Consider the following 15,752-nt stretch of genomic DNA (forward strand, 5'->3'; position numbering starts at 1 on the left):
TTGTTTCATTTCCATAATGTTTCAGCTCAGCTGTTTGCGGTACGTTCTCGCCGAGTGCAATGATTGATTCAAAAGAACGAATGGTAAATAAGCGAATTGAGTTGTCCGGCATTTATTGTTAATAATCAAAAATACACAAAGCGTAAAAGCTTCGATAAACAGGCTGATTAGTGCCCCAAGCATTAGAGCGAGCCAACAGTAAATAACAACTAAAGAAATTGGCAACAGCGATCCAAGGTCAGGTAGCGCTCATTGGAAATAGAAAATATACCTTCGCTCGTGAGTATATACACATTAGTGTATGTGTGTTTTGTTTTTGCACCGATTCGTGTGCTAGTGATGAGCAGACTTGGATAACAGTGACTAACGAATACAAAAAGTCTGTTTTGTTAAGTCGAATTTGAAACTGCAATTGCAATTTGTGATTGAATTAGGATTTTGTTTCACAATCACAGAGTCGTTCATCCCTATGCATAATCAGATATACACATATCTATATGTATGTATATATATAGCGAATGCGTGCGATATGTGTAAATTTGCAAATGCCGTGAAAAATGAGAGCGCAACAAGTTCTAATCAACTAACTACTGCTATATTTTCAGTCGTCGAAAAGAACCCACTCCGAGTACACACGAATATTTCGGTTCGCTTTTCTGAGTTGTAATATAATTAAAAATAACAGTAAATTTTCGCAATGGGCAAGGAACAGGACGAAAATGCAGGCTATTTGCGCATCCAAGATATTCCCGCGTTGAATCAAAGCAACTGCAAAATGCGTGATCCAGAACGTGTGGAGAAAATCATCAACGAGTTCGTTAGCGGCGGTCCAGAACGGATGCAATTTGTTTCAGATTTCGACTATACTATCACTAAACAGCGAACTGAGGATAATCTTCCAGTACTGTCGAGCTTTGGCATTTTCAATGCCTGCAAATCGCTGCCAACGTATTTCAAGGAGGAGTCCGACAAGCTCTTCCACAAATATCGACCTATCGAGATCGATCCCCACATGCCAATCGAGGAGAAGGTCCAGCACATGATCGAGTGGTGGACTCAGTCGGCTAAACTGGCCAGCGGATTTGCCTTCGATGAGACCGAAATCGAGCACACCGCTAGCAAATTCAAACGTGCGCTACGTGACCATACGCATGAGCTTTTTGCGACACTTCTCCGTCTCCAAATACCGGTGCTCGTGTTCTCCGCCGGACTGGGCAATTCCGTAGTGTCGGTGCTGCAGCAAGCAAACATAATGCATCCCAATGTCAAGGTCGTGTCAAACTTTTTGCAGTATCGCGACGGGGTGCTCGATGGCTTCCAGCAGCCGATGATTCACACCTTCAACAAAAACGAAACGGTATTGGATGGCAGCGAGTATTATGAGCTTGTACACACACGTGATCACATCATTGTCATGGGTGACTCTCTCGGCGATGCGGACATGGCTAACGGTGTGCCCGCTTCATCTCACATCATGAAAATAGGGTTTCTATTTGATCACGTGGAGGCAAACATGGAAAAGTATATGAATACCTTTGATATTGTGCTTGTGGATGATCAAACAATGGATGTGCCACTCGCTCTCCTCGCTCTCGTCGAACAGCGTCATCAGTTACGCCATCCACACGTAACAAATGGAGCCTCTGCCATAGTTCTGCCAAATGCTGCACTTTGAATTTACTAAGCGACCACAGAAACCTCCTCTTCTAAGTGCTCAAGTGCTAATTGTTTATTAATGATAAAAATGATAGGAAAACAACAGAAGCTATTAATTAGATGGTTTAGATATAAAGTTTCAATCATGTTCTACCATATTTGTATATGTTCGAACTAAGATACACTATCATAATAAAATCACATTGAAGTGATTAGAAACACATGATTATCTGTAACTGATTTATTGTATTTGTAGTTTAATTTGTTTCATATGGAAGAAACGGCTATCACGGGAAACGTTACTTTAATGTTTAATGTCAACAAGTCATACCGTTACTCACCGATTCGTGACAGTAATTAATGTTATCCGTATCAGCTGATTTAATACATGCATATATTCCATCACAATAAATTCAAAATTGGCGCGCTGTAAACGACCACGGTTTGATTTAATATACACATCACACTATATATGAATTAAATATATCATCGTTACATCGTTTGAGATTAATATTCTTAACGAAAAGGTTTTTCCTAAATGGACCGTTCTTACAGAAGTGTACTAATTATCACTATTTTTGTTGTTCAATATTTAAAAATTATATTTGATAAGAAAAACATATATGCAATTTGAACAAAACTGTTATTTGCATATGGGTAATTCCATGACGGAATTTGTCCCGTGCGAGACTCTTTACAGTGAAAATAACATAAACTGAAGCAATTTAAAAAATAAGTGAACGTTATACTTAAAGCTTTACTATATTTAGAGCTAAGATTGATTTCAGGAACTTGTTCTGTTTTACGATAAATATATGAATTCGTTCATTTTTTGGTTTTGCGTACGAATTTGTTAATTTTTGCAATTATCAGAACCGAAAACTAAACAGAAAGAAAACGATTCTTAGACTTATCTAGAGTTATAAAAATAACCTTTTCTTATTTTTAAAATTGTTTCAGTTTATGTTATTTTTAATGTAAAGAGTCTCGCATGGCACAAATTCCGTCGTGGAATTACCCATATTGCATAAAGTTATAAATATAAATAAAAATTTACAATACAATGTACCTGTACATATTTAGTATTTTTAATCTTTATCAGATTCAGTTCCACAAAACAAGCTAAACACAATTGACGACTTTATATAGCTTTGCATTGTGTAGGACAAAATATTAAAAATTTTAAATGTTGCAAAATGGTCGAAAACGGTGTAATATGCTAATTTTAGTATAAAAATACTGAAAATAATATAATGTATTTTTCTGATATTTTCAAGGTTCAAATTTCGATCAATTATTAAATATTCTGTTACTCATTTTTACGTTCTGGATTTTAACAAAAGTTTAATCAGCAAGAATATCACTTGAATAAAAAATATACCTCATGAGATGTAACCAGATAAATAGTATCAGGGTTTCTGTAATAATGCCGATAGAAACATCGTCTCCATTTGACAACTTGGAACAGCTGGCGCTTTTGTTATTTTTTAGTACTTTTGTGCAACACGGAGAAAATATACAAATCATTCGTTTTTTTACGCAGCCAGAAAATTTATCGTAGGCAAGTGAAAAAAATAGTATTAACACATTTCTGTTAACAAAGAAGGAAGTTATAAGGATCATCAGCCGTTTGTTCGAAATTGACGCAGCAGTTCATTAATGCATTGTCACTCTCCATTAAAGATTTGAAAATCATAAATGATGTGGTGAGTGGAGGAGGGGGCGTTTGATCAGCTGGGTTAAAATATAACAGAAACAGCAACAGAAACAGAAGTAGTACCCACCAAAGCCAGCAGCGAAACTGTTGAAAACTAGTGCAGTGTCATGTTTGGTTTCGATGGCGAATATCGGCGAAGGCCGGTGCAAAGTCTTGGAGGTGCCTCGCACACTTGTGACCGAGACACGGCCATTCGCAAAGCAGCACTGGAACGGCAGAAACGCAACGAACTCCGACAGAAGGCGAATGGCGCCGTTGTCCTGCAGTCATACGCTCGGTCCTTCATCCATCGCCAGCGTCGCAAACGAGCTGAGCGCGAAGCCTTCGACGCGTATCTGCAGCTACATCGGGATCGGGTGAACGAGGATGAGAGTATGTGTTTCTTGCTGCGACGCCTTAGTTTCTTCTACAGCAGTCGGGTAGCCATGGACAGTGGGCGACTGGTGAGTATAGATCTATAGCGTAGATCAGGATATATGCTATATGACATTTGTATTGTTTTTAGATTGAAATTTGCCAGCAAATTCTGCGAAATCCATCACGCCTTCTACAGCACTCAGCACATGATCCCATTTGGATGCTGCGCGTCTGCAAGCTGCTGGATGCGTGCTTGCTGGAGCTGTCGCTGCCACAGAGTGCTGGTGCTATACCACTTCGTATGCTGGAGACTTTCACTACTGTGGCTGCCGTGGAGCGCTATGTGGAGGATGAAACGCTCTTGTATAAATATTTGGATCGAGTTTTTGGCTTCCTCATTGCCCGCAACTACTTTGTGCGCTTGCGTCAACTGCTTGATGAGAAGTGTCCACCGCTGGACGGCGAGACATTGCAGGCGCCCAGTTTGATGGCTGAAGCGCTGCTTCAGTTGCTTTTGCGACCGCTTACAGTTGCCAGGCGCATTTCTGCCGGTGAGCAGTCAAAGGTCTTCTGCCAGAAGTTCATTACTGAAATCCTGGCTACGCCGCATACGGATCCGATTCGTTATTTTGTGCTGCCCAACCTGGCGGAGAGTGCAGAGTTTCCATTTGCATTGCTGATGCAATCGCTACACTTCTTGCTGGAGTCCAATTCAGTGACACGGTCTGCGGCTGAATCAACGGACTTGGATGAGGAAATCAAACGCAGTTCCCTATTCTATGGTGTAATCCAATCCAGTGAGGTCAAGCAGTGCAAGTCACAACCTCGTGAATTGTTCAGTTCGTTTTTACTGAACTCGCTGCTAGTGCTAGATCGCAAACAACTAGGTAAGAAGAAAATTTGGTTTTAGTTTCTAACATTGAGGTGTTAAACAACAACTAATTTATTCTTTTTGTAGCCACATTGGAAGAGAGCAACTTGCTGATCGTTTACGTCCGTCTTATTGCTGAAATGATGCCCAATATACTGCAGCTACCCAAGTCGACATTGCGAAACCATGCGGCACCACATCGCCATACAGACTCTGATGAAGATGATGACTCGGATGAGTCGGACGAAGATGAGGACGATCAGCCGACTTCTCGTACCCTTGACTATGATATGGAGCAACCTTGCCGCCCTGTAGGCGAACTGAGCAGCAAGGAACGCAATTGCCTTTTGGAATCAATAGCCATATTGAACGAGACACAACGAGTGGATTTCATTGTACAGCAAATGGAGCCACACATTGAGAATGCTCAGCTCATCTACGCACTCTGCGAGATCTGTCACAATCTGATGATATACAATAAGCATGCAGTTTACGAGTATAAGTATGTTCAAATCTGCTCGTCCCTCTTTCAAAGCATTTAATTTTTATCATCTTATTACAGATTGCTCTACACTTTGGCCTTTACGCCCAAGTTTGTGCGTGCAGTCTGGTTCAAACTGGCCGCTGAATCCACACAGTTGGGCTTCTCTGCGCCACTCACACTCATTTCTAAGGGCGTTGTGCGTAAGTTAAGAAAACAACTCCAAAATGTATAACAGCTGCATTCAATGTTCATTACTTTGTACAGCCAAGCAGCAAGGTGTGGATCGCACTATTCCTTTACTGGCAACGTTTTGTATGCTATTCGGACGTCTTCTGCCCACATTGCATGACGTCGAATTTGTGGAACAAAAACTGCTGGTGACGCCTATCCAGGCAGCTATACAGCATGTCCGACTGATGCCATTTTCTATTGCTGAAATCGTGCAAATGTCCAAGACACTAAAGGACATTAGCCTTGGCTTGGTTGAGTTAGCTTTTCGCAGTGTTCTAGGACACACCGATGCCGATGACAAAAAGCTGCGTCAACAGAAGCAAATTTGGGCTAATTTGCTCAATGTGGTGGTGTTTGTCCTCAACCAGATCCATACGCGTGACTTGCGACTTGGGTTCTGCCCGGAAGCACATTGGACAGTCAGTCGATTGGATTTGCCATTGGACAGGCCAACGGATCTGCCTTTGACACACAGTAGTCGCATGCGTGGCATACGTCCATTTCAGCCTATTCGTGATTTCACGCGTGAAGACTTTGAGAACGGCCCGCCCATGTCAACCAAACAGAAACGTTCCATAACCATATTGCGTGAAATACCCTTTGTCGTCGCATTCAATAAGCGCGTGAGCATCCTCCAGGGTCTTGTTGCGGCGAACAAAATGCGGATTCAGGGCCACCAGCAGGCATTCTTACAGGGTCCCTCCATAATGATCACTGTGAGGCGTTCCCATCTTTACGAGGATGCATACGACAAGCTGCGTCCTGAGAATGGTAACTGATATACATCTATGTGTTTTACATTTTTATTGACTGCTTTTTTGCCAACAGAACCGGATTTGCGTCTCAAATTTCGAGTACAGTTTGTGTCTTCGTTGGGACTGGATGAAGCGGGCATTGATGGTGGCGGTGTTTTTCGTGAATTTCTCTCGGAACTTATCAAGACTGCTTTTGATCCCAATCGGGGCTTTTTTATGTAAGTGCTTTCATTAATTAACTTTTGAATTTTCATAATATCAAAAACATTATCTTTTAGGGTGACAACTGACAACAAACTGTATCCTAATCCAAATGTGGCGGATTTATTTGGTGACTTTGAGAAACATTATTATTTTATTGGACGTATTGTGGGAAAAGCAATCTATGAAAATCTGTTAGTGGAGCTTCCGCTGGCGGAATTCTTTTTAACAAAACTAGCTGGCAAATATTCGGATGTGGATATACATCAATTAGCGTCACTCGATCCGGAATTATATCGCAATCTGCTTTATCTCAAAGACTATACCGGCGATGTTAGTGAATTGAATTTAGATTTCACAGTCGCCAGCAGTTCATTTGGGCAAACACAGATTGTGGAACTAAAGCCGCAAGGTCAGAGCACGCCGGTGACTAATTCAAATCGCATCGAGTATCTACAACTGATAGCCAACTACAAACTAAATGTTCAGATAAAAAGCCATTGTAAAGCCTTTCGTAAAGGTCTATCAAATGTTTTGCCGATTGAGTGGCTTTATATGTTCAGCAACAAGGAGTTGCAAATACTCATATCTGGCGCGGAAATTCCGATTGACTTAGAGGATCTTAAAAAGCATTGCAAATATGGCGGGGAATACACGCCGGAGCATCCCTCCATAGTAGCATTCTGGACAGCGGTGGAGGGCTTTGATGATCTGCAACGTCGTCAGCTCCTTAAGTTTGTCACAAGCTGCTCCCGTCCTCCATTGCTAGGATTCAAGGTAAGCATTTCAATTGCTACGTAACTACTTCATCAGTTTTAAAATAATATTTCAATTATAGGACCTGGATCCGCCATTCTTCATACAGAATGCTGGCGATATGGAGCGCCTACCTACAGCCAGCACCTGCACGAATCTGCTGAAGCTGCCGCCCTTCAATAGCGTTGATCAAATGCGCGAAAAGCTGCTCTATGCCATACAGTCCGGTGTGGGCTTCGAACTTAGTTAAGATGTGCTCCCGACAAGTCTGAAACTATACAAAACAAAATGTATAACCATCAGACGTATCGTATCACAGACTCAGACCCAGACTCACACACTGACATATCGAATGAATGTATGAAATCGAACACATTGAATCGGACGCCCATCCACCAGCAGGATTCGAAGGCTGGTCAAGTAGCAATTCCAGTTCATAGAGAGATGTACATTATGATTATCGTAATTAATTGTCTATTGTAAAGTATGAAGCTTATGAGGTCTGTTTTCCAATTTTATCTTTTAGTTGATACTTGTGTTTTTTCATATAACACAACAATATATGTAATAAAAAAAGGAAATGAAAATAAATCAATTTCTTTTAAAGGTTTGTCGACTACATTTTCTGAGGCCTACAGAAACTTTTAAATGGTGCGATATGCCTCCCACATTACTTTAGCTGAGATGTCAGGTCATTCATGTGGCTATCTCAGGATGGGCGGGGTCATGTGTCTGTGTATTCAGGATGCTATTTCCGTTTCATTGTGACACAAAGCAGACGGAAGTGCACGCAGATACACACAAGAGCTGCTGCACAAACACAAACACAAATACAGACACAGGTACAAACCTTTCGGAGTCCTTGAATTGATTTAATGCCGGCTTCTAGATGAATTTATATTTGATTGCAAAATATTTAAGTTCATTTCAATGAAATGTCAGCCTCAGGACATCGTCGTAATTAACCACATTTATTTAATAGGATTTATGGATAATATGTGTTTATTCATTTACAATGCTTGCATATTATTGCTATCATCTCAATTATGCTTACCTTTATATAAATAATAATTACAGTTGCTTTACTTCATTTAACGAAATTTTAGGGATGTGTTGACAGAAAGTGGAATTGTGGTCGTGTTTGTGTAACATCGATGTGTTTTAAATAATAAGACGTAACTTGTGTATGAACTCAAAGCGGACCATTAACTTTAGTGATTTTTAATACCATAACATACATTAAAAATCACTAACTTATAAAAAATGGGGATCTTGTAAAATAAAAGAATAAGTGAAAGTAGTTAAATGTCAAAACTCATTTAGCTGGATCTTTGAAATTCGATTTTCGTCCACCTAAGGACGCTCAAAACCGTCGAAATTGTTTAACAAAGGCGGTCAATGGATTGATTAAGTTCCATTATTGATAATATATAATATCTAGTTAAACCTCTTGGGTTTTCTTGAGGCAATCATCATGTAATTTGCATTATATAATAAACGAAAGGTTTTTTAATTGAATTGTATTTATCAGTTGACCTTAAATATACCATATTTAATATTTGACTGATGACTGTATTTCAAATAAGTAAAATACCTCTCGTTTTTCAGATAACACATGTCTCACGGCACTCTTAGGTATTAGAAGGTATTAGTCAGCTTGATTTACAGCTTCATCGCATTCCACTATAATTAAATGTTATTACGACAATAAATATGTATGTTAGTTACTCGGTTATTCTCCCTCTGTAGTATATGTTACTTTAAACCTAATTAATAACATTTTCAATATAATACATTGTATCAAAAGACGCTCGGTGAATTCAATAAGCATTCTAGTTTTCCGTAATCTATCAATTTTTCGGTACTGGAGCTCTAATCAAATATCGTCAACTATCTTTCTGCTTCAATCGTTCGAACTGTATTAATAATTTTCATATCTTCATGTCTTCGTGCCCCACGTTGGGCGCCAAAAACAAATGCTGTGGTGGCGCATATAGGTTCCAGATTTCCCTTTCCCGAAATTAAATAAAAACACTCGCGTTTATATTTACTATTATATATATTGTAAACTTTCGGGTTATTAGTTACAAGACGCACAGAGAGGGGGTTATTGGGGGTGACCGCTATTGAACAAACGTAGATCAATACTGGAGAGGCAAAATGCCGACGGCATTTTGCAGATCTAGCGCCGAGCCCTTGCAAAGCTCGGCTCTGCGGTGGAGAGTTGTGGGAGAGAGAGAGATGTTGAGAGCACTGGATCTTGAGTGCTTTCTTACGCGTGAGCGCATTGCGGGTGAGCGAAAAGCATCGAGTGCTTTTTGGTCGGCGGAACGGATAGTGTGCCACTCACCTACAAAGCGCTCGCATCAACATACTTGTTGGGTAAAAATTGCTGCTGTAAGTTAAGACATTCTCTCCTTTTCTTTAATTAAAATCCCAAAGCAAAGTATTTATACATTTTGTTTTTGTACGATATCAATAAGTTTGTAAGATTTTTTTCAAGCCACAAAAAAAAAATAATTTCCCTTGTCCTGTCTAACCTTAGGGCATTGCCCACAGTGAGTGTGGGAATTCCAAAGACAATTTCCAATTACATCATAATAATATTAAGGGTGGTTTGAGTTGGTGTTTAAAAAAAAATCAATTGCATGGTAAATTAATGTTGTTGTTGTTTTATTGCAGTTTCTTAGAATTTAGATTTGCGCTGTGAGTTGATGTGTAATCGGAGTTTGAATAAGTTAGGGGCAAAGAACTATATGTGCGTTATAAAGAAGAAACCAAACAAAATTATATTAAAATCACACTTTTCTTTAGCCATTAGAAGATTAAGTACTAACTTCTTCTTTGATTTAAGTATAAACTTTTTATAAATTTCTTGAATTTTTGTTTTTATTATTCTTATGATTTACACAACGTGCACTTACAAAATGTGTTGAACTTAAAGTATGCATTGGTGGGTGTGTGTCTCACAGAATATCGCAGCAGTATTTATTCGCACGGCTAGCGATTAATACAAATTGGGATGGGGGACTTTCCGCCAAGACTCTAGAGTAGACTGAAAGGCGAAAAGAAAATAGAAAGAGCGAGTTTGCGTTGTTTGTGTCACAAAATATCGCCTGCTCCGTTTGACTTTGCTTGCCTGTTGAAGAAGTCATCGCCTTTTGCTATTTGCTTACCAATTTTGATGTCTCTGAACTTGTTTGTGAAATCTCTCTGTTTACGTTTGCTCTATTTTCAACACGACGATTCCAGAGATACGGCACGCTTTAACATTGCAGTTGCAATTGCAGTTGCAGTTATCCCAAAAGCCTCTTAGCAAGTTCGGCAAGAACATTTTGTAGTATTTGTTTAGTTAGGGGCGGGAATAATTTCTACTCTGTTAGGTTATCAAAAGCAGTTGAGGTATGAACTAAAGTTATGACCGAGCTACAAAAGCGATTCAGCAACTATCTATTGCCTGTCAAACTTTCTCACCTGTGTCTCACCTGTACACTCTCTACAACTACTATAAAAAGAAACTTTAAATCCATACAACCTGCTACGTTTACTGTGTTCGTTATTCTTTTCTGTTTTTGCACCCGAACAAAGCTAAGCCAAAGCCAATTGCCAGGGCCCTTAGCCTAATAACTAACAAGCACTTGGCGCCAACCTCTCCTGATCCCCCGCAATTCACTTTACACCATGCATCGCACATCTACATCGAGCCCCGCACTTCACGGCTAAGCCTTTTGAGCACGCGCCCCAAAACGGCGCACAGATAAGCCATAAAGTTTGGCCAAAAATAACACGAGCGCGATTTATTTGCCATATTTCATGGCAAAACAAAATTTAAATGTGCCGTGTGCGAAAACAAAAAGTGTTTAAGGCAACCTGGCGTATACGTAATGTGTGTGTTGTACAGTTAGTCAGGGCACCTCCGTACATGGCCAGCAAGTTGCCGGGACCCAACGGCTGAGCGAGCCAAAAGTTTAGAGCACCTTTTGGTGCACATGCAACACAAAAAATATATATTTATGGAATGCTATGCTCGACTGTGAGACACCCCAAAGTTGAGTGTTGGAAAATGCCTCGAGATCATGCATATAATAGAGGTGGAGACTAATCGGTGTACACTTAGTTTTCGTTTAGCTTTGTTAAGTCGATAGATCGGAAGTCAATCAGGCGACATCAGTAGTTTTTTACCAGAAAAGGAAGCCGATCGTATCGTATTGAGTCGTCAGCAGCTGCCAATATTTGCTAACTTATTAATTAACCAATCTTATATAATATTTAACAATTGAACTTTACATTGTAATGCACGCCAACTGAACATTTGAAATGTTTAATAAAATAATGGTTTATTTTGAAAGACTCCCCCAAGAAAAATACTGAAAATAATTTTATAATATAAAAAAAAAAACAACAAAAATAAATATAATATTCAAACTAGAAATTACATTTATAATATAATAAGTTATATGTAAACCGATATTGTATTAACTAAAAAACATTTATACTTGAAGTGATATGAAATCCCTTAATTTGATAACAATAAAAATAAATAGAAAACTTCATTAAACTACAAATGTCAGAAGACCGTTTCGAATACCCCTAAATCTGTAAAAATGAATGCATACATTTTGGACTTTCCCTGAGTTATAATACCTCTGCAGCGTATGGATACAAGGTATAATGCGAGGCTTGAATGAACGCATTCGAGTAGATAATACCCTAACCCCTATAAAAGAAGCTGCCTAAAATTTATCAAAATTAATAAATTAATTAATAAACATAATTTTTTTATTAGATTGATAATCACGTCAGCACATTTTATGATGTGTTGCAAAATGCACAGAAAAGTGGAAAAACTTTTACTGAAGTGTACTACAATAATAAACGTGCAAAAATAGTTGGCACAACTGGCAGGAAACTGGGCAGGCAGCTCGTTTACGCATTTAAATTCAAATAACTTTTATTACCGAAACTAAAGCCGTCTCTTCAAAGTGTGTGTCTGTTTGTTCTTTCTGCATGTGTGTGTGTGTGTGTGTGTGTGTGTGTGTGTGAGGGGGTGTGGATGGCGCACTCCTGAGTCCAATAAAAACTTTTGCATACAACGAAACGAAATGAAACTTTGGGGCTGCTTTGTTGGCTAAATTATGGCTGCATATATAATCGCACTCACACGATCCAATGGATATTCGCCGAAGCCCACACATAACGATGTGAAAAGCGCATACGCTGGCAAACCCGGATGCTTCTTTGTACCTGGTCACCCATCTGGTTGATGTGAGTGATGGCGCTGCAAATCGCTTGTGCAGCGCAGGTTGATGATTCAGTTGCAGCTGCAACAATTGCAGTCAATTAGCGAACCTCAGCAGGTGGTAATGTAACATTAAGTATACGTATTGTTGTACCATCACGGCCAATAGCCTGCAACTGGCATTAGTAGTTGTGAGTGGTTCTCTCTACTTTACTCATTATGTATAGCGCATGCTCCTTATTTGTAGCTAAATTCTTCTTGATAGCTAAATTCTTTGAAGAAAGTCTTAAGTAAAGAAGAAGTAAGCTCGGCTTCGTTATAATAAAGTTTTATACAGTGCAAGCGCATTACCAACGAATTAACTTTCATATAATTCCAACATCTATGTAGTATCGGATCGACTTTAATCACTAATTAATACAGTAATAACTAAATAAAACGCTCTGAATATAAGATTTTGTTATGTTCATATGGCAAAGAATTTAAAAGCAAAATATTAAAAGCATTTGGCATAATTTGAAATCCACTGGTTTGTAGAAATACTTCTTGACATCTTTGTAGTAGTTAAGTAGCACTTTACTGACCAACTAATATAAAGTTATATGAAAATAATGGCATTAATGGTATTATGTGACGAGAAAAGAAGTTCACTTTTGAGGTAGTCTCATTAAATAGTTGAACTCTACGCTTTGGGCTACACTTTACTATATTATTATTATCGATGGTATATTTCAAATGTGGTCTTCCGCATATTTTAGTATTTATGGCATAATATTCGGTATATTTTAGTGTTTTTGCAATAAATCATTTGGTAAATTTTTGCATTTGCTGTATATCGTTAGGTATATTCTAAGTATAATACCGCACTGTTTTGTTTTTATTCAAAATGGGTAGCGGGTATCTCAGCATCGAGCACACTCGATTGTAGCTTTCTTACTTGTTTTTAAAACTGTTCTTGGCATCAATCCGAAAGCTCGTAATTATTTTTACCATTGTTGAAATTAAAATCATTTTAATTTATTATTCACTTAGAAATAAATTTTTAGTGTTTCCATACATATTTTTCTGAAAATACCGAATAGTTTAAAGTGATAAGAGATATTTAGCATGATTAAATGAACAAATATGAAGAGTAGTAAAAGTAGTTGCGTATTTGAAATCTGATTAGATATTTAAATTAATTTATCGTAATGATAATGTAACAGTCTTAACTTTCGACTCAATTATTTACTTTGTAGGCATTTATTATTTCCTCTGATGTATCAATCTATTTGGTTGGCACGTCTTTGTTGCCCTAATTATATTGATATTGATTTGTGTTCTACAGAATGTGTGTTCTACTGTTGGAATTGTAGCTCAAACCGAAATGGTCTTTCAAGTTCGAGTGCATTTTGAATATTGCACATGCCTAACTGCCTGTGTGATTTACAATTTGATTTGCATTTATGTACGTGTTGCAAATGCAATCCAGCTAATTAAAGCAACCGCGATAGTGCGTGGGAAATTATAACACAGAGAATCGATGTCTACTAGCTGCAGTGTTGGTGCGGTTAGCCATTTGGATTAATGGTACATCAATAAAAGGGACAACTGCTGGCAGACCAGTTGACTAGTGCCTTTGATTTGACCATAAAAATGATTTACACACTTGTAAAATGGTAGAGAAGGGCTATAACTAAATACTATAGAGCAAATGTGAAACAATAAAGGTTTTCGTATAAATATTTTCAAATCGTTATTTAATATATAAGACAGAAGATTACTTAAATCATTTCTATACTCAATCCAGATTAAAACATTGACAGCAGTATTTGACTATTAAATTATAAGGTAAACAACTATTAGCTGATAAAAGTCATCGAATGAAAGAAACATTCTGATAATTTAAATAAAAGAAATTATATCAATCGGAGAAGTTAGAATGAATCTTTGAAACTTGACAATGAAATTCGATTTTTCGCCGCTGTCGTTGCGGCGCGAATTTATAACAAGTAAGAAAGTTACCCGAGATACCCGCTACCCATTTCTAATAAAGGCAAAATATTGTGGTATTATTTTCAAATTATACCGAAAATACTAAAAATATACCATAGACGACACAATGGACCAGATTGTCAGCCAAAGCAACTAAGACTCCTAGTAAGTAAGCGTTTTTGCCCATACAAAAGTATTTCTTTAATAACTTCCACAATTTTTAGCTGACCAAATTTTCAGGAATCATAATTACTATAGTAGTTATTGTATATACCAAAATTCGCAACTCCAGTTTTAAAATTACGCTTGTTATTCGATTTTGAAGTGGGCGTGGCAAAAACTTGAAAACAAACTTGATTTGGATGCAAACATTACAACATAACATATAGTAACATAACAAAATAAACAATAATTTTGTACCGGCTGGAAATGTAGCTAACAGGTAGAAGGAGGCATCTCCGACCCTATAAAGTATATATATTCTTGATCAGCATCAACAGCCGAGACAATCTAGCCATGTCCGTCTGTCTGTCTGCCTTCTATAGTATATTTTGAATGTGGCACTATATCGATATACCAAATATACCATTTGGTATATTGTCAGTATTTTGTATTATTTTCGGTATATTTTGAAAAAATTACCGCATTACCGCGATTTATATATTTATGTGATTTATATTTTTACTATTTTTTAATAATGTGTGGTTTATCGATTTGGTAAATTTTGAGAATATTACCGCAATATTTTGCTTTTATTCAAAATGGGTAGCGGGTATCTCACAGTCGAGCACACTGTAGCTTTCTTCCTTGTTTAATTAAAAAATGTGATTAGCAGAAGTTAATTCATAAATGTGTAATAGAAATTAATATTAATAAATAAAACTTTAAGTTAATTTTTATTAAGCTTATAAATGGCAATCTCGTGCTATCGGACATTGTTATTATTACTTGCTTATGTTGGATCCAAGCCGATAAAATATTTCATTGCATTAAAAAGTAAATTTAGTTCCCCTACTTTCCAATTTCCGACATTAACTCTAGTTTGATTAGATAATCTCTAAAGAGCAAGAACCATTCATTGTCAAGCTATTAATTTAATGTGATGAGTAAATACAGTTTATCGACACATTGTTGATAATCTTTCTAATAATAATTGACATAATTGTCTGTTTATCTTGGGCTGTTTAACCATCCAGCTATCCGTACACTCGTTTATCCCGGCCCGTGCATACAGCACGACTTAATTAAAAACGGAGTGCTCATTAAATTGAATGCAGTTTCTGAAGCAAAATGACAGACACACTGTGGGAGCATCGCATCTGCTGCCCCCTAAACAACAGACTCGAGACACGAGACACACAAAGACACGGTCGAAAGGATGATGTGGCACTGCAGGTGATGTGCTCAGGTGGGTCACGGGAGGGGGGATGTGGCAAGTGGGAGACGGAGGAGGATGAGGACGTTGATGATGACATTATCTCATGCTCATTGAACGCAAATGTGGCGTTTTG

The 15,752-nt window shown here is 38.0% G+C and overlaps 2 protein-coding genes and 1 long non-coding RNA gene across 5 annotated transcripts; 2 read left to right on the forward strand and 1 right to left on the reverse strand.

Moving 5' to 3' along the window:
• The first annotated feature begins 51 nt into the window (after positions 1–51).
• Positions 52–1,879, forward strand: LOC133845205 (7-methylguanosine phosphate-specific 5'-nucleotidase). 2 transcript variants are annotated; one of them, XM_062279599.1, is made up of 2 exons: positions 52–283; positions 606–1,879. In XM_062279599.1, the coding sequence occupies exon 2, from the start codon at positions 698–700 to the stop codon at positions 1,673–1,675; it is 978 nt and encodes a 325-aa protein (XP_062135583.1). In that variant the 5' UTR covers positions 52–283; positions 606–697; the 3' UTR covers positions 1,676–1,879. The 2 variants fall into 2 exon arrangements, with proteins under 2 accessions (XP_062135583.1, XP_062135582.1); XM_062279598.1 differs by having other exon boundaries at positions 53–279.
• Positions 1,170–2,958, reverse strand: LOC133845206 (uncharacterized). Its single transcript, XR_009894709.1, has 2 exons — positions 2,726–2,958; positions 1,170–1,721 (listed from the first exon to the last, which is right to left on the reverse strand). It is a non-coding gene; the product is annotated as an uncharacterized LOC133845206 (long non-coding RNA).
• A 182-nt stretch (positions 2,959–3,140) lies between these two features.
• LOC133845203 (ubiquitin-protein ligase E3C) lies at positions 3,141–7,278 on the forward strand. 2 transcript variants are annotated; one of them, XM_062279595.1, is made up of 8 exons: positions 3,143–3,816; positions 3,879–4,617; positions 4,689–5,103; positions 5,164–5,285; positions 5,350–6,087; positions 6,145–6,289; positions 6,350–7,049; positions 7,111–7,278. In XM_062279595.1, exons 1-8 carry the CDS (start codon positions 3,481–3,483, stop codon positions 7,276–7,278), a joined length of 3,363 nt encoding a protein of 1,120 aa, XP_062135579.1. In that variant the 5' UTR covers positions 3,143–3,480. The 2 variants fall into 2 exon arrangements, with proteins under 2 accessions (XP_062135580.1, XP_062135579.1); XM_062279596.1 differs by lacking the exon at positions 7,111–7,278 and having other exon boundaries at positions 3,141–3,816; positions 6,145–6,296; positions 6,356–6,452.
• Positions 7,279–15,752: the final 8,474 nt, after the last annotated feature.

Source organism: Drosophila sulfurigaster, chromosome 3 (genome assembly GCF_023558435.1).
Source record: "Drosophila sulfurigaster albostrigata strain 15112-1811.04 chromosome 3, ASM2355843v2, whole genome shotgun sequence".
NCBI lineage: Eukaryota > Metazoa > Arthropoda > Insecta > Diptera > Drosophilidae > Drosophila > Drosophila sulfurigaster.

Coding starts and splice junctions, on each gene's coding strand:
- LOC133845205 (XM_062279599.1), top strand. CDS start 698: ATGGGCAAGGAACAGGACGAAAATGCAGGCTATTTGCGCATCCAAGAT.
- LOC133845203 (XM_062279595.1), top strand. CDS start 3,481: ATGTTTGGTTTCGATGGCGAATATCGGCGAAGGCCGGTGCAAAGTCTT. Junction 3,817..3,878: donor CCATGGACAGTGGGCGACTG/GTGAGTATAGAT, acceptor TATTGTTTTTAG/ATTGAAATTTGCCAGCAAAT. Junction 7,050..7,110: donor CTCCATTGCTAGGATTCAAG/GTAAGCATTTCA, acceptor TTTCAATTATAG/GACCTGGATCCGCCATTCTT.